Source organism: Aulonocara sp. 'chitande type north' Nkhata Bay, linkage group LG3 (genome assembly GCF_057382095.1).
Source record: "Aulonocara sp. 'chitande type north' Nkhata Bay isolate Kocher_YH1m ecotype deep benthic linkage group LG3, A_spYH_male_GT1.1, whole genome shotgun sequence".
Classification (NCBI taxonomy): domain Eukaryota; kingdom Metazoa; phylum Chordata; class Actinopteri; order Cichliformes; family Cichlidae; genus Aulonocara; species Aulonocara sp. 'chitande type north' Nkhata Bay.
This window is the reverse complement of record NC_141346.1, coordinates 48416274-48435050: the sequence shown is the minus strand read 5'-3', so window position 1 is coordinate 48435050 and position 18777 is coordinate 48416274. Positions and strand designations below refer to the sequence as shown.

Below are 18777 nucleotides of genomic sequence, written 5' to 3'. Positions count from 1 at the left end.
GAAATGTTGCATTACCATCAGGCCCTGTGACCATTTCCCAGATGACTTGATTTTTCTTTCTTTCCTAGTCCTTTTTATTGGTTTAACAAAGTTTCTTGGTTTCTAGATGAGGGCTAAAGAAACCTAAAACTTTCCACAGAATCTGTCTTATATTGGCTCTCAGACACAAAGAAATCCTACTGTCAACATCACAGAAAAGAAACTACAGAAGGTCCCAAGATGAGTTTTTACTGCATCTTTCTGATCATGAGTATGAAGGAAACCTGATGTGTCAGAAGAGTAGGTGGTGGCATCGCCATATGGAGGACAAAAGAGACTGAACAGTGGGAAAAATGATGAAGAGAGGCCAGGAAGCTCCCCTTTCATCCTTTGTTCTGGGGAAAAGTGGTGAAGAGATGGGCAGTGGGTGGCATGTTGAGAGATAATGATGAGCTGAGTTCCTGTGGTGAAGCAAGGAAACGGAGGAATGTCGCATCAGGGGCAACGTATGAGAAGATTGTTCAGAAATAAAAGCATACTGAAAGGAAACGCAGAGAAGTTGAGAAACATCAGTGAAGAGGCGTAGTGGTAAACAGAGAAGACGTTGTGGAGACGTAGAGAATAAAACCTACTCCTATTTTTAAGGTACCAGTGAAATGGCATCCTCCTCTAGTTGCAGCAGCGGTCAATCAAACAGGAAGGTGCGGAGTTGAAAGAAGGATGGAAGTGAGAGGAAATGGCTGCAACAGCAAGCACTGCTCTGATGAAAGTGGGGGGAAAATGGGACAAACTGAGTAAATGGCAAGTTTGAGACTGACTGAAGGTAGTGACCAAGAAAGGGGGTGAGAGGGGAAAGAGGGGGAGGCTGGCAAGATGCAACCAGTAAAATTTAAGGAAAAGAAAGAATCTTACTTGGTTTAGATAAGAAATCAATTACCAAAAATGAAAACTTAGTAGGTGTCCCAGTTTTCTCATTTTAATCTTTATCAAGTACATGTAGCCCTGTCTGCAATTATTCGGGCTTGCAGTATAAAGAAAAAGTCTACTGTTATAAGAAATGGTTAAAATATAAATAGTTGATAAAAGGTTTAAAAATCATATGCTTGGGTACAAATGTATTTCATTTACAGTTAAGAGTCCAATAAATATAAGGGTTTCATGATTTAGAGTTCATTTTCTGTGCACAATAAATATGTTGGGGTGTAACCTAAGTTTATTTACCCATCTAGTGTCAGTTATCTCAATATTGTATTGTCATTGGTTGTTGTGCTGACGAGCCAGTCAATGTCACTCTTCTCTGCTATGGGGGCGGGACGAGTGGTAATGTTTGTGTGAATCTGTGGGAGCGGACACAGAAGCTAAGTCTGAAGAGAGAGATGTCGTAAGGCAAACGTGGTGTGGATTTTGCATCTAAGTGTATCATTGAGGTCGACTACCCGTGGTCCTGATATTACTTATTTGTGATCTGCAAGAGAAGCCGAGGGACGCTCTGAAAGGAGAGAGAGGTTTCTGCCCGGATGGACCCTGCTGTTTCCTCGCCCCTGACTGTTGTTTCCTCGCCCCTGACTGTTGTTTCCTCGCCCCTGACTGTTGTTTTCTTACCCCTGACTGTCTTCACTACTGGTGAACTAACTGCCCGTTTCTGATTGCCCCACTAACAAACTCATTGGACTCGTGAGTACTAACTGGAACTAAAGTGCACATATTTTGTTTATTGCTCAGTTTGAGTGAAGCGGCCATCAGTTTTAGGCCTCACCGCACCCGAACTTCGAATCAGGCCTGCAACAAGCACCGTGCTACAGGTGTAGTGTGGACAGGTTAAAGTGCGTGTGTGTGTGTGTGTGGGCCCACTGTTACAAATTTGGTTTAAATTGAGTAAGTGTGTAGTTAATCAAAGTTATTATCAAAGGTTGAAATTCATCCATTTTAAAGGTGTGAGCTGTTGTAACTGAAATAACAGTTGGCACCTAAGAAAGAGGTATTTTGTTTTGATAAATCTTTCATTGAAAACCCACGTAGTCACTTTTACAGTAATTTTGTTTGTTTATTTTAATTCAATTCATTTTATAAGAGTAACTGTTTATTTTATTCATTTCTTTTTGTCTAAATAAATACCCGGTGAGGGATAAATTTGTGTAAAATACAGTTGTGGTGGTCCTTATTATAGCAAATTAGAGGGTATCAGGTATCATTATTAGTAGCACTACGAACCCAGGCCCAGTCTCATTGTACTATATACTCTAGCTTTACCATAGCTACGTGGGACCTGGGTTACATACAGTATAGATTCAAATCACTGTTTCCTATTACACTGATTTACAGCCAAAATAAACTTTAAAATCTGGTGAAATTACTAAGTTGTAATATCTGAAATTCAATGTATTGTGTGAAATTGTTATCTGATATGCTATTTGGGCATTTCTAAGAGTGAGTGTCTTCACTGAAACCAGGAATGACCTGAATACTCTTGAACCGTGAAGTTTAAACTGGGTTGGATGCTTATTTTAAATACGACCGCTCTTCCTAAACTATTCATCCAGTTGTATGCTCGTATGCAACACAATTGTCAAATTTTAAATTTGACGATCCCAGTAGCAGGAAATGCTGCAAAAGTTGTTTAAACTTGTTAAAAACATTTAATCTGGGTTTTTCTTTGTGTAAAACTTTTTTAATGTATTGAGGGGAAAGTGATCCAACAGCTGTTTAAACTGTTATATTGTTGTTACATGTTACAACTTCAAAAATATTGTCAACTAGTGTTGTACACAGACAATATGGTGTTGAGCGGCTCTGCAGTCTTTAGAGCTTTGTGCAAATTACAAGTTAAAATTCATGGCGACCGTGGCAAACTGAATGGCGACAAAATTTGCAAGGGCGAAGCAGCTAAATGAGAGCGTGTGTAACATTTGACTAAGCTGCTAAAGTACCACGCTGATTTCTGGGTTAATTTTCTTTTCTGCTTTTTAGAGTTTTTGAAACTCCGATTGTGCCGTAATCCAGGGAAAATTCCACATTCAGGGTTTAGTTCTTAATTTAACCTTGAAACATCCTCAGATCTTTATACCCAGTTACCTTTTGCTGTATGTTGCCATACTAAAGTAACCTATTACTACTTTGTTTTTTCTTTTTTAAAGAATGAATAAAGGGGATATTGAGAAATGCAGGCAAATGTGGGAAATGATGCAGAAAATGAACCATAAAGGGAAAACTGAGAAACAAGGACAGAGGGGCAAACATGAAATGCCACAATGTATTTAGGTGAGATAAAAACTGAATGGAGCCGACTATTGTTTTAGCAGTGCAGTACTGCTATAACAATGAAAACTGAGGACCAATAAAAGACTCAAACACTCAGTAGTAGGGCTGAGAATGAGGCAGAGAATATTGTCTTACAGTGAGGAGAACATATTAAAATGAGTGAAAGATTGCCAAAGTGAACTGGCAAAACAATAGAAGAGCCAAGCGATGGCGTAGAAGAGAGCAGGGAGGTCAGAGAGAAGTGGAGATTACGAGTGAATGCAGTGAACAAAGGATTGAATGAGAAGTCAGTGAAGGTGAAGGAGAGCAAATTAGATAGAAGGCTAAATTAAAGATTGTGGAGAGTGTGAGAGAAAGAAGAGAGGAAATGATGCATGAAGGTAACGCCGTGCAGGAGGCTCTGTCTTATATCATTTTAGCACCTCTCTACTTCCAGCATTGGCTCCACTCCTCTTTCCTACCGTTGCCTTCTTTCTCCACGCCTGCTCTTGTATGCTGTGTAGCATAAACTGCTAACTTGATGGAATTAAACACGCCATATGTTTGCCTCATTATCGATGTTTTGCACATTGCCTATCAGCGCTTACATTTGGGTAACACTTTTATTCTATTCGGATGCTCAGCTATCTGTAAGTGTCTAAATAAGGGACTAAGAATGAAATCTGGTTCGCTGTGTCATGCATGGTCAATTAATCTTTCTCCTCCCGATTTGCTACAATACAGGAGGTCTCCTCTACGCTCTCTCCCTTGATCTGTATCTTTCTTTTCTGCAACAACGTCTTCGAGGCTTGCTAATGATATTGTGATTGCAGTAAATGCAAGGGTAAGACTGTTAATACTTTAAATCGGTGCATAAATATTGTCAAGGTTCCTTTAGATATGACTGTAAGGTAATATTTACATGCGTGTTCATCAACCTTTGTCATTAGATGTCTCGACAACCTGTATTTATCATTCAGACTGCATTTCCCCTTAGCCTTGTTAACCGTGATTGGAAAATGATTCAATGCTAGACAGAAACGGTGATTAGTGTCTGGCTGGTTTCTATATGTTGAAGGCTCAGGATAGCGTTTTAATTTGAAGAACCAATGAGTAGTGCAGCTTAAAATGGTAAAATTACATCTTTTCACACAGATGAGGATTTTAGGTTTACTGGAAAGGTGTTTTTAAGCCATGTTTTTACAAAAATCAGCTTGACTGAACAGCATGATTAAAGTCTACTCACAATAATATGACATGCAGGTGTGGTGAACGAACCATCGTCAGACTGTAGAGCAAAAATTTAGTTAAATCAACTTTGCTTAAATATTTTCAGTGGGGGAAATCATTTGATCCCCTGCTGGATTTGTACATTTGCTCACTTACAAAGTGATGAACAGTTTCTAATTTATGTAGTAGTTTCATCTTAATGGGGAGAGACAGAATATCAACTGTAGATCCTGGAAACCCAGTGAGTTGTATAAAAGATTTAAAAGATGACTTGAAAGAGATGCATGTCATTGATTGAAATATCTATCCTCAAGCAAAAAATAACTCTGTACAGAAACCCCTGTTTGCAAGCCCAGCCGTGTAGTTGGTCACCAGGTTTCTGTACATCTCAGGTGGGATTTAGGCTCTCTGCTCTTTAGCCCTTCAGCTCTCTTCGCAGCTTTTCTACAGGACTGAGGTCACTCCATGACGTTAATGGGCTTCTTCATCAGCCTCACTGTCATGCTGAAAGGCTCATCCACAACCCTTGCGGCACACAGTCCCGTTCATCGGCTGCTCAAGTCCCCAAGTCATGTTGACGCCAGGGAGTTTGATATTGGTTTCATCCGATCCACACTTTTCTCCCAAGCCGCCTCTGAATCGTTCAGATGATGATCATCCTCACTCCATGAGGCAAGATCTGGCACGGAGCTCAGACTGAGGGCAATTGATGAATTTTATATTTCTTCAAATTTCCGACTAATCATGCAGTTGTCACCTTCTCGTCAAAGCTTATCGCTGATGGTCTTTTAGCCCAGACGATGCAATGTTGTCCCTGATATCCTTTCACAGTTCTTTGGTCTTGCCCATGGTGGTGCACTGATTCTGTGAACAGGTGTTTTATACACAAATCAGATGGCTTAAAGGTGATCAAATACTAGTTCATTCTGTGACATGCAAATCAGTTTATAACTTTTACGTTTTTCTAGATTTCTTTCTTAGACATTTTCTCTCCATTTAAAGGAAAAGATCATGAAAATTAGAGGCTGTTCATTTCTTTGTGAGCAAACTTACAATGATTATTCTGCCAAGTGAGCTTAAGAGAAACAATGCTTTTCTTGTGGACGTTACTTATCGCTGTAAATTAAACTCTCAATCTCACACTTATAGCCACTGTATCCTGTTGACACTTGACGTAAAAGTGACTAATTAGGTGAGAAGCCCCGTGTGATTTCTGCTGCTGCTCCGTACTGCATTCACTGAACGGTGATTTTAAAATGTATTATACTCGTAGGTAAAGCGCAGTATCTGAGAGTAGGGCTGCTCGATTATGGCAAAAATGATAATCACGATTATTTTCACTGAAATTGAGATCACGATTATTTGACGATATTTATTTAACCCTTTAAGACCTACTATAGAACCAAGTCCACCAGAGCTTATATTATTTTTTTTTACATGTTGTAGTGCCATTTGTGGGAGCATTTCAAGTTGCTATACATCAATACAACTGTTATAGCCCATATTTTAATAATATGTATGCATTAAGTCCATAGTAATTACATAAATTGCAAAAAAGTGCAATAAACTACAAAAAAAATTGAAAATCGCTTTTGTTTTGTTTACATATATTTCTACTTGGAGAAGTTTAAGAGGTTTATCCCTCAAAACTTTAAATACAATAAAGTTGCAAAAAAATAGTTTCCCACCACAGGAAATTTATTTTGAGTGTCTTCATAGTTTTATTTTGGAGATACAGCAATTTTTATATACTGCAGGAAAAACAAAAAACAATCCTATGATGCAAATTTGCAAAGAAAACAGCAGGTGCATCATTTCACTGTGGGAAGTGTTACGAACAGCTGATAGTAACGGCAAAGCATGTTTCTGGAATATTATGTTTTTGTTCCTGCAAGCGCTTTTTATGCAATTTTTGCAAAGCTATATGTGGAAGGAAACCGTGACCGAGGACAAGCTGATGGCATAAGATGTAAGTACAACTCCTCCGGTTTCATATGCAAAACAAATTATTGCGCTAGCTTACACGGTTCAGGTTCTACAGGGATTTAACAATAGTTACGCAAAACGGAGCGTGCAGCTCTGACCGGCTTTAAAGGGTTAACAATGACTTTAAAATAATAATATAAAATAGTGTGCAACACCACTGAAGTTTTTTTTTTTTTAAACTCTCTTTTCAACCAACGGCAGTCACTCTCCAAATAACTTCTGCTTAGCTTTCCGAGCTTCCCTCGGGTCCTCTTAATCAGCGGTCTCCAACCTTTTTTGCGCCACGGACCGGTTTATGCCCGACAATATTTTCACGGACCGGCCTTTAAGGCGTCGCGGATAAATGAGGGAGGGGCTAATAATCGGCTCAGTCATTTTTAATGATCGTTGAAAGCCCAGATCGTAATCGTGATTAAAATTCGATTAATTGAGCAGCCCTATCTGAGAGGGGTTTCCTGTGTGCATTTTCTTCTTCATATTTGTAATCTCCAGCTTTACTTAGAACCTCATTTTCAATAGCTTTGTGTAGTCATTTGTCATAATTTCAGGCTGGTGAGACAGCTGCGTAGCACTCATGGAGTGTTGGGGTTGGTAATAACGTTTTCTCAGATGTTCATGGGATGTTTGTCCATTAGACAGATGTCTTGTCTGCTCCTTTTTTGTCAAGGTGTACACTTCAGTATGTTCTATAACTGGTCCAACTGGTATCTAGCACATTAGCTGCTGACTCTTAAAGCATCCTGAGTAAGCAGTTAGTCAGCACACTGCAGGGAAATGCATCATACCTTTATCATAACTGCAAATGTCAGAGGAAGTTTGGCTGCTGGCAGACACAACCTTTCGGGATGCACCAATAAGACGTGCACACAGAAACATGCAAACGCTGCCAGAAGGTTATCTCGCAGTGCACAGGCACACGTTTGTTTGCTGAAAGGTAATTTTGTCTGTGGCTGTGAATGTTTGAATGTAACTCAGCCTTTTTTTTTTAATTGTGTGAAATTGGGACAGGTTTTTGCCATCGGCAAAAAAAAGCCAGGGGGAGAGTTGTGCTGCATTGTTGCTCTTACCTGTCACACTTAAGTGCACCCATGTACATGCAGGCAGACACGCAGTTTTTAAAGGTGACTGTAGCAAAGACTCTGGCCACATTAAAAGGAAGACTCTTATGAGTTTTAAATCAAATTGCCCTCCAGCCTCATGTGCAGAGACACGCAGGTGCGCGCACACTTTCCAGCACACCGTTTTACTCCCCCTGTCACTGTTGATGGTTTCATATTCGAACACAGTCTGCCACTCTAGCATTGCCTGGTGTCTGATGCTCAAAGCACAAGAGGGAAAAAGACCCTTTTTACCCCATCCCTGACAATTTGCATTACAAAAATAACACACACAGACTTATCACACTGTTTGATTTCGATCTCTTCCTCAAACAGATTTAAAAAAGTGTCTTACTTATGGGCATACTGTGGACACTGAGAGGCACGCAGTGAAAGCCAAACTTCTATCTCTATTTCCTTCACTTTTCCTTATCGTAGTGTCATGGTTTGCTGTGTGGCAGGCAGGAGAAGGACCCAAGATGCAGACTCACAGACACGGGGATAAACTCAAAAAACACAGCTTTATTGCTGGCCACGAGAAGTAATACAAAATAACCTAAAACTGGGAAAACTAAAGCATGAGCTGTACAAGGAACCGAACCACGGGGAGAATTACACACAACATGAGGGAGAACGCGACGCCGAACAGAGGGAGACTCAGACAGAAATACACAGAGGGTAAACTAGGAAAGTGGGCACACACGGGGAACACAGGTGACACTGATAATCATAACGAGACAGGGCGGGGTGAACTGAACATGACATGTACAGGCACAGAGGTTCAGACAGGAGGAGAGAGAGCACGGGGAAAACACAGACATAACGGGCTGGGGAAACATGAAACAACCACAAAGGGAGACGAGGGCTCATAAATACACAGAGGGGCACACAGGGGGTAAAAGCCATGAAGGGAAAACACTTAGGGAACAACACAACAGGGCAACTCAGAAAACATGGCCTAAATAAGGAACGAAATACAAAAATACAAGGAACTAAGAATACTGGGCCCACATGGCCCAGGACCATGACATCACCCCCCCCTAAAGGGCTGGCTCCCGACAGCCCAAACCCGAAAAACAAAACAAAAACAGAAAACAACCCACCCAGGGCGGGAGGCGGGGGACCAGGACGGAGGGACCAGAACGGGAAACAAAACAAACAACAGAAAACACAGGAGCACATGACCATAGTCCAAATAAAGTTCAGGGGGCCGACCCAGAGCCCACAGGCACAAGAGTTCACGGGTCACACGGTCGGGGGGCCGACCAGGCGGGTGGCACAGGTGACAGAGCTGGTCCGGAGGCCGGCCGTGCGGAAGGCAGCGGCGGCGGCGAAGGAGACGACGGAGCAGTTCAGGGGGCCGACCGCGCCGAAGGCAGCGGCGGCGGCGAAGGAGACGACGGAGCAGTTCAGGGGGCCAACCGCACGGAAGGCAGCGGCGGCGGCGAAGGAGACGACGGAGCAGTTCAGGGGGCCGACCGCACGGAAGGCAGCGGCGGCGGCGAAGGAGACGACGGAGCAGTTCAGGGGGCCGACCGCGCGGAAGGCAGCGGCGGCTCTCCAGTCTCAGGCGTGCTGGCCGTGGCCTGGTGGGCACAGGACCAGACGAGGCAGGACCAGACGGTGGCGATGCGGGGGCCGGACCAGGCGTCGCTGCAGAGGCTGGGGCCGGACCCGGCGAGGATAACGACGCGGATGAAGCTGGACCAGGCGAAGCACAGGCTGAGGCTGGGCCAGACGAGGACGAAGACTCTGAGGCTGGAGCTGCAGCAGACGAAGACTCGGAGGCTGGAGCTGCAGCAGACGAAGACTCGGAGGCTGGAGCTGCAGCAGACGAAGACTCGGAGGCTGGAGCTGCAGCTGACGAAGCACAGGCTGGAGCTGCAGCAGACGAAGACTCGGAGGCTGGAGCTGCAGCAGACGAAGACTCGGAGGCTGGAGCTGCAGCTGACGAAGACTCGGAGGCTGGAGCTGCAGCTGACGAAGCACAGGCTGGAGCTGGACCAGGAGGAGCAGAAGCAGAAGGTGGCTGGGTGGGCTCCTCGGGCCCTCCAGCTGACGTGACGCGAAGCGGTGGCGTCGCCGCAGGGTGCCAGATAGGCACACCTGGGAGTCCAACAGCAGACGCAGGACAAACAGTTATGAAGGCCCCTGGCTGGACTAGGAGCTGAGGAAACACAGGCTGCTGAGGCACAAACCCAGAGAGAGAGAGAGCAGGTAAAAAACAGTCCATAGGGCTTAACAGCTTAACACAAGAAACCATGAAGTGGACAGTGGTAGGGACCACCAGTTCTGAGCCAGCAATCATTAGGTTCCCAGAGTCTACATCAGTCCGAAGGGGCTCAGAGGTTACTAGCCCAGTCTGTGTAGTCCTAGGAGAGGTCAACATAAGCTGGTTGGACTCAACCGGTGGTAGTGTGCGGCTCAGAGGAGCTGGTTCGACCATACGGAAAACAAGGACCGCCACTCGATCCACAAAAACAAAGCTTAGATCACCAGGAGCTGACTCCTGGAAAAACAGTAAATACACAGATATGGACCTAACCATTGGCACCGTGGTAGCATGACTGTGGTGTGTTGGATGGACGTGTTTGTTGGAACCCGTACCCGCAGTGATCTGTGGCTGCAGAGTGTTAACCCTATTGAGTGGAGAGACAGATACAGGTGAAACGGTACGTGAACCATTAACTGAAGCGGGTGACGCTTCAGGCTGAGAGAGGGTGGTTATGACATTGTTCGGGGCCAAAACCCTATCTAGTGACGAGTTCATAGAGGCAGGAGAAAATGGTGTCACATAAATCCTGACCCCAGCTTCCATCTCCTGAGTGGTGGTTATGGTGCTGGAGCAAAACAGTTCAGAACCACCTGGTTTGTTATCTATGGGGAGACAGGAGACGTGTTGCGACATTACAGTGTCCTGGTCACCATGATCTGCTGTTATGTGTGCATCTTGGTAACATGCTAGGGGTTCATGACCAGTGTTCACAGTCTCTGGTTCGTGAAAAGCAAGTGTAGCTGGGCACACCGGAGCACTAGCTATGCTTTCGTTGCCTTCATTCAGTGACTGATGGAGGAGCAGGGCCGGCTCAGGAGGGAAGAGAGAAACCACAGGCAACTCAGATTTAGTTGGAACTGCAGACACGGAAAGAGACACCAAAGGAAACACCTCCCTACTGCTATTAAAACCAAAGGCGGTGGGAAACCTTGTCAGTCTGTGAATCGAGTCTGTGGTCCCTGCCGGGTTGAGTGAAGCGGGAGCGGAACTGTCTCTGGCCTGCGGCTCGGTGAACGGCTCATTGCTAGCCACCTCACCGGCTAAGTCCGTAGCCTCCTCACATGCCTTCTGCTCAGAGGTAACTTGGAGCGACTGGACAGTTTCACTCACCTCCGAGCGTCGGGCGATGCGGTGGCGACGCGAACGCCGTTTTCTTTTGGCCGTGGGCCCCGTAGACGTGGGAGATGGAGGCTCCTGAGGCGTCGCAGCGGCTGAGGAGGCGGTAGTTAGCGGAGTGGCAGGCGGAAGTCCCAGGCAACTCCGGGGGCCCCCAAGGGCTAGCCGTGTCCCGCGGAAAACCTCATCGTAGGGGGGAGCAAGCCATGGCTCCTCTCGTAGCTCTTCCTCCGGTTGCGCGCCTACGGCGCGCTGCCGCTCCTCGAGGTCGGAATCCGCGCCCCCCACAGCCACCTCGTGTTGCTCAGTGGAGGGCAGAACGGGCCGTGGCGGTGCGCGACAGCGGCGGGAACGCCGTTTCCTCTTAGGGGCGGCCGTGGGCTCAGCCTGGCCTTCCGTGGCGACCGGCTCCTCGCCCTCAGACCACATCCGTGCCAGGCAGGAAGCAGGAGACGAGTAGCCCGATCGCGGCGGCGAGGGGGGGTGGTCGGTCTGTGGTGGGACAGCTGACGAGAGCTCCTCCTCGGTGATAAGCCAGGGCTTCCAACGGAGCTCGTCCTCCCGATACGCCCGTAACACCTGCTGCCGCTCCTCTTCACCGAAGTCGCTGGCCTCTGGCATCTCCGTGCGCCACGTAGTGTAGACAGGCGGTGGCGGAGATGTAGAAGCCGATGAGAAGCGAACAGGCGGCGTAACGGTGGTGAGCCCCATGGTCCCGATCCTGACCGTTTCTGGTTCTTTCTGGGACAGCTGCCCCGGACGGATGCCCACGGCGGACACAAGAAAGTCCCGGATGTGGGGGCGCAGCGCGCCGAATAGCCACGGGAGCCCGGACACCATCCGCTGAAGACGGACGGCTACGGTCTCCCGGTATTCGCCTCGAGGTAGCGTCGCCCATTCCTCACAGTGGTATTCCACCGTGTAGACCAAGTCGTCCTGGAGGTCCGCGGAGGGGTTGTGAGCTGCTGGGTCCAGTTCGGGGTCGCGTTCTTCTGTCATGGTTTGCTGTGTGGCAGGCAGGAGAAGGACCCAAGATGCAGACTCACAGACACGGGGATAAACTCAAAAAACACAGCTTTATTGCTGGCCACGAGAAGTAATACAAAATAACCTAAAACTGGGAAAACTAAAGCATGAAATGTACAAGGAACCGAACCACGGGGAGAATTACACACAACATGAGGGAGAACGCGACGCCGAACAGAGGGAGACTCAGACAGAAATACACAGAGGGTAAACGAGGAAAGTGGGCACACACGGGGAACACAGGTGACACTGATAATCATAACGAGACAGGGCGGGGTGAACTGAACATGACATGTACAGGCACAGAGGTTCAGACAGGAGGAGAGAGAGCACGGGGAAAACACAGACATAACGGGCTGGGGAAACATGAAACAACCACAAAGGGAGACGAGGGCTCATAAATACACAGAGGGGCACACAGGGGGTAAAAGCCATGAAGGGAAAACACTTAGGGAACAACACAACAGGGCAACTCAGAAAACATGGCCTAAATAAGGAACGAAATACAAAAATACAAGGAACTAAGAATACTGGGCCCACATGGCCCAGGACCATGACACGTAGTCTGTCTCCAGGTGTTTCAGTAGTCTCTCAGCCGCACCCCTCCCTCCATATCTACATTTTGGCAGCATCTGCATAGGACTCAACAGAAAGTGGAGACAGGAATTTAAAAAAAAAAAAAATTCATGAAATATAAGACTTTATTCTCAGGTGGGCTGAAAGACTAATTGGAGTAAATATTAAACCGAAGTAAAATAAACAGTTGTGCAGCCCTGTGCAGGAATCAGTTCATTTCAGCTAGGGATGCAATGAATCACAATCACACTAATGGTTCATGTTGGTTTTTCCTTTCCCCATTTCTATTTTTTGTCTTTGTTTTTTGCCAGGGACACACAGAAATCTTCAAGTCTTAATGCCCTTCATCACAACAACATTTAGCTACTGCATTATTGCTGCGATACAACATTGCCACTGTTGATCTTATTGTCGATGTTTAGTGATGCACCAAATTCAGCCCACTGTTGAAGTGTTTTCTCAGCAACAAAGTGAAATAAGTACGAGAAACTCGGATTGTGCTGGTGGGATAGTTTTCCCCCATCTAACCTCAGAAAACCTCAGAAAAGGGCAGAGACGACTAGATCCGTTCTACCTCCGCTTCAGCTTTTTCCGCTATGACCTGAAAGATGTAAATAATTAACAGAAATTATGTTTTGGTTTGATAGTTCATGTTTGACACTTTTCTTCTTCTCGTATGTTTAAAAGTTTAATTAGTTCTGCTCAGATGCAGATTGCTGCCAGCTCGCTTCGTTTCCAAGTGAGTGTTGATCTCAGCTGCAGATAGCATTGAAAGGAGCTTGTAATGTCTTATATTGAAATACAGAGCCTGTCTGAAACCAGCTAATTTTGTTGATAATAACAGAGCATCGGTTTCAGGATCCATTAGCCTGATGGCTTTTAGTTCCCGTTCTGTCTGTCTGTTGTCACATCAGCGCTCTTTCCTATTCTGTGTCATATCCAATCTGTCCTTTGAAATCTTGTTTACACCTTTTTTCCTTCTAAACCCATTTCTGTCTGTTCCTGAGCTCATTGATCTCCCTTCTCCTACCAGTTTGCTTCTTTTTATGTTCTCTTTTCCTCATGTTTTTTTCTTTACTGTAAGAAATGTTTTTAATTACCATAAGAAATGTTACTTCACCCTTACCTCCTAATCAGCTCCACTGACTGACAAGTAAACAGCTTCATTTTCGCCCCACAGATGTGCGTGTGCGCTGCAGCTTCTTTGACTCACAAGTTTGCCTGGAGCTCAAAACATTTTCACGAGGACTGACTCATCTTCACAATTCTGTCCAAGTGCAAACTAAACCAAAGCAGCATTGGCACTTTTTTTTAATTAAACTATATCCAATCTAATTTTGCAATAGATTTAAATATAACACTGAAATCTGCTGTTGTAGATGCACCAAAATACACACGATTAATATTCAGATGCAGTGCTTCTTTCTTTTTTCCCCCCACGCATACACAATGTACTTAAGTAGTCAAGCGCACAAACATGACACATGGCCACGCGTTAATGACTCAGTCTCAGTTCCATACATGTAAATTTTATTATTTATATCAAGTCAAGAGAACAATATTGACTTTGGCAAAATGAAATGAGAACAGAAAGGAAACAACACTGATTGTTATTATTGGAATTGGCTTTGTTTAATAGGCATCTGTGTGTGTGTGCTTGCCAGTTTGTGTTTTGTGCTGTGCGCTTATTGTTGTTGTTGTTGTTGTTGTTGTTGTTGTGGTAGTTAATTTAACTGCCTAGTCATAATCATGTTCTTTCCTACTCACGAAGATTTCTTGTCTAAAACAAAAAAATCACACTTTTCATAGTTTGCGTTCGATCCTAGAATCACTCCCCAGAAAACTTTGAAAAACAAACACATGGTGCGACAAGTAACATTATTTTATTTATATACTATATATGTATGTGTTTGTGTGTCTCTCTCTCATAGAGGTTTTTAAGAGTCTTCCAACAGATTTTATAGCGTTTAGTGGCTTCTGCAGCAGTTTGATTCATTTACTGTTTTGTTTTTATTTTTTTTAAACTGCTTCCTTTCTGAGAACATTCGATTTGGATTTACCATGAACCCATGTGGCACAAAGGAGTTTGAAGTCACACAAATGAATTTGAAATTTTAATTCCCATTTAACAGTTTCCGCTTTCTCACCATGCTACACTGCTGAAAATAAGTTGTACTGGTTGTGGCGTATTTAAACATTTCGCTCTGCTTTCACGCTCAGTGGAGCTCAAGGACGCCTCTCACCTTAATTTTTAGGGTTTTTTTTTCCTTTCTTTTTTACAGCATATCCAGAAAGCACTAAACATTTTTGAAACATGGAGTCTACTTCACCGGCTCGCCCCCCACCCCACCCCACGAACATTCATATACACACAGGCACACAAATGCATCCTGTCCCTGATCCATAGACGCATGCACACTTGCGCATCCATTAGCATTATTCATCTGTTTGGTCCATTATCATCTGACATCCAATACGATCTCGTCTTTTACAAATGCACACGCTTACACGTTCCATTGTGCACTCCCGTCTCCATTTTGTAATCCATATCAACTCCATTGTAATTCCAGTGTCTTTCTTTTAATAATGTCTGGGCTCCCCTCGCTGTTTCCAGCCTGTATCGATTGATCATGTCCAATGCACCCAGCTCTGTATTTATACTCCCATAATCCGCAGGCGCAGCGAGCCAAAATCATTGTCCAGACACAGAGGACACATAAAAGTCACATTCAGAAAAGAGCTTCAAAATGGCCGGCTGCGTGAAAGCCAAAGCAACAGAGTGGCATCCAGACCTTTTCACTGATGCATTTCTGTCACAAGTATTTCTCCAGTATTAACAGTGGTGGTGTTCTTGATCCGGTGTAAAGCCTCATGGTGGTGTGGGAGCTGAGACTGGAGAATTGAGTGGTTGTGTTAGTGTGATCCACACAGGTCACAACATCTCCTCCTCCTCTGCTGTAACCCTTGTTCTGTTTCCTTACTGCTGTTTTCCCTCATTATTTCCTTAATTTACATCCTCCCATGTCCCTCTCACATATTTGTTTTTTCCTTTCACTGCAATGATTGTACTTTCTCTTTCCCCGTTGCCTTGAATTTTTAAAGATTTTTTTTTTTTATTAATTTTTTTTTTGGTCACATTTCTCTGCCATCACTTTCGAGGTTCCTCGAAGAGCCTCTTACAAATCCTGACCTCACTTCTTGGTATCCTCCCTCCTCTCAGCTCACAGGGCAAATCAAGAAGCTGCATTAGTGACACTTGAGTCACCTGCTCTCCTTCCTTCCTCTGAACTGGAAGTTTTTCATCTAAAACAGTTTTGCTTTTGTAATCCCTCCTCACCTCTTTGGCCTTCTTAAATCAGCATCTCATTCAAACTGTCCTCGTACAGAACCCTTTATCCCCCTCCACTTTTTGTAATCCGTGCCCCTATACGACGCTTTCCTCCAGTTCTTCCACGCTCTTTCCATCCTTTCCTTTTTCCCTACTCCTGTCTTTTCCATTATTTGCTTTCCCGGGAGTAATCCCAGTGTTAGAGTTGGAGTTGGTGGCGTTATAAGCATGAATATATCCCCTTTGGAAATCACAGTGACCCCCGAACCCGCCGCTGCTTTCGCACTCGTCGCTCGTGGTCGACGACGCTGTGCTTGCTGTCGAAGCGCACTGCACCAGCATTCCATGCAGCGACTGGCTCCGCCTTGTCCAGATGACGCTTAGCCGCTTGGCATAACTGACAGCGCCGTAGCGCCTGGCGACACTCGCTGCGGCATCAGTCGCTAGCGCGACCGAGGAGCCCATATCGAGCGAGTGCCTCCGTTTGCTAACTGTTCCACAGGCGGGGCTCAGAGGGGAAACGGGGCTCTGATAAGCCTGTGAGGAGTTCCATTTGTCCCTGCCTCTGGGTGCGACTCTCCAGTCCAACAGCTCCGAGTCTCTCAGGGGTGCCGCGAGAGAAAAACTAGCACGATTGGTCAGCTCTCGCTCCAGTCGGGGCCTTGGGCGCTCCCTCTGACGCGACTGACGGGGAAGGGTTGAGGGGGGAGAAGGGGAGTAGTAGAGGGGCGTTCTGTCACTTTCTGAGGTGTACGGTGACGCCTTGTCCAACTTTCGCTGTCTCACCACCAGTGCCATCTCACTTCCTAGCCCTGTCGTTGTGGAAACCACGCCTCCAGCTGAAAGAAACTGCTCCAGGTTGACTTTAGGTTTCGGCCTGGGCTTAGGAGGCAGTTTTGGAGGCACAGAAGAGGCTGAATCGGCCTCTTTTTCCTTTTCATTGTCCTTCTCTCCTCCTCTCTTAGAAGGCAGACCATTGGGCAGGACCACCATCATCATGTCTCCAGAACCATTGGATTGGTAGCATCCGCTACCGTTTCCTCCTTTGTCCCCACCTCCTACACTCCCCTGACAGCAGGCCCCGCCTCCTGCCTCGGTATTGCTGCTGTGACACATTATATGGTCCCCGTGATTGCAAACGCGGTGGCGAACCATGAGTGCCACAGTAAACACAAGTAAAGTGACAACAACAACGCCGCCAACCAGTATGGTGAGTGTCCCGCCCAGAAAGTGGGCTTGCAGAGAGCGACATGCAGGGTAAACATCCTTGGTGGAGAAGGTTGTGCAGCCCAGAACCTTTGTCGCAGCTAAAGATGTGATTGTGTCATCAAAAATGGCCAACACGCACAGATTATAGTCCACACCGGAAACCAGGTTCTTCAGCAGGAATCGATCACTGGTTGACGGTAAGATTCTAAAGAGGGAATAAAGGGAAAAGAACATGGGTCAGTTACATAAACATGGACGGTGCACAGAAATGCATAGCGTCTGCTGTAATTTGAAACCTGACCTCGATATTTTGACTAATCCGACCGAATTTAAGAAATAAACGGTTGAAGATTGGGAATACAAGCGGAGGAAATGGGTGTAAAGGGAGGGCTAGAAACGGCACCGGAGTAAATACTGCAGTAGGGGAGTGAGGGGAAAATGAGGCTATTGATGGGGAGCGCGCCTAGGGAACATGAAAAGAGAACTCTGTCTGCTCATTTGGAGAGCAGGAGCGTGTCTACGTATGTGGGGATGTATTCGCATCTTTGCGGGAAGCAAACATCACAGCAAAACTCTACACATTTGGTCGTTTTAGGTTTAATTTCTGAATTAAAGTTAAAGTATAGTTGATGTTTGCTTTTCAGCAGAAGTTATGAAATTAAGACGTATATAATCTGGCTTTGGTCTTTTAGAGTGCAGATGTTTTCCTGTGTGTCTGTAATGAGTGAGAGCTTGCGTGGGATAATAAAGAGAGAAGTGCTTTGAATGTGTCCTCATTTTAAGTGTTCGAGCAGCCGTTATAATATATATATAACAAATGGGCGAGAGGTGAACAATAGAGGGATACTGGGGGGTAAAGACGGTGAATCGAGGGAGCAGACGTTACATAAGTTGCATGTGATTTTTTATTTTTTCTGTGTTTGCACCTGGATCTATGTTTGTATTTATGGGATGAGGGAATAAACGTGTGTTTTGATGCCAGTGGGTTTGTGTATGTGACATGCCAGGGTAAAGTGTGTGTGGGAGACTGAAGCGCACCTCAAGTGTCGCTGATGGGTATGACTCTGCCCTCTGCATTTCCAAACCTCTTGTGTGGGCAAGTATGTATTGTAGTTTTGTTTTGCTAACCAGAGTATTTTGTCAGTAGTTCCTTTGTTTTTCCTCTGCATCACGCTGTCCAAGTCCTTTTTTTTCCTCCATTCGCTTTCACGCTACATCAAAGGGCTTATTTGTAGCCTACGTTACTAACCATTTCAGCTCCCCTCAGACCTGAGCTACATCCTATAAATGCCATCTAGGATGACTCAGACATCCAGGGAGCTGCTGCAGAAGTCCCCTAACCTTACTCAGTATGTAATGCCTTCAAAATGGAGACCCAGAGACGGCAGCGGTTTGGTCTTGTTTTTCTTCAGTTTTAAATTGGGGATAATTGGCGCCTGTTATATAATGAAGTTTTTCAAATAAAACCAATCTGATAATTCTCACAGCCGTAGTTATATCGATGTTGGTGTAAAGATGGGATTAGTCGTCTTGAATAATGCAGTGCTAGCTGGGAAATGAGAGGGGCCTTCTTGAGGCAAGCTCCAGTCCAGAGCAGTGGATCTGGGTTATGGCAAGTAGGAATATTGATCATTTTCACCACCTCCTCAAGGCTTTAAAAGTTAACAAAACCAAATGTTTTCTACAGATGTCCACAATATCAACTTTTGCACTCGTAT

The 18777-nt window shown here is 45.3% G+C and overlaps 2 protein-coding genes across 3 annotated transcripts in view; one reads left to right on the top strand and one right to left on the bottom strand.

The window, feature by feature from the left end:
• The window catches only part of pcxb (pyruvate carboxylase b), a 319257-nt gene that overhangs the window by 180610 nt on the left and 119870 nt on the right, over positions 1-18777 (top strand). The window lies entirely within an intron of this gene.
• The window catches only part of LOC147335944 (leucine-rich repeat and fibronectin type-III domain-containing protein 4), a 39546-nt gene continuing 33616 nt past the window's right edge, over positions 12848-18777 (bottom strand). Inside the window, exon 8 of the mRNA XM_086284174.1 lies at positions 12848-17264. Coding sequence (XP_086140300.1) covers positions 15947-17264 — 1318 coding nt within the window. The 3' untranslated portion in view covers positions 12848-15946. The remainder of the gene's footprint in view (positions 17265-18777) is intronic.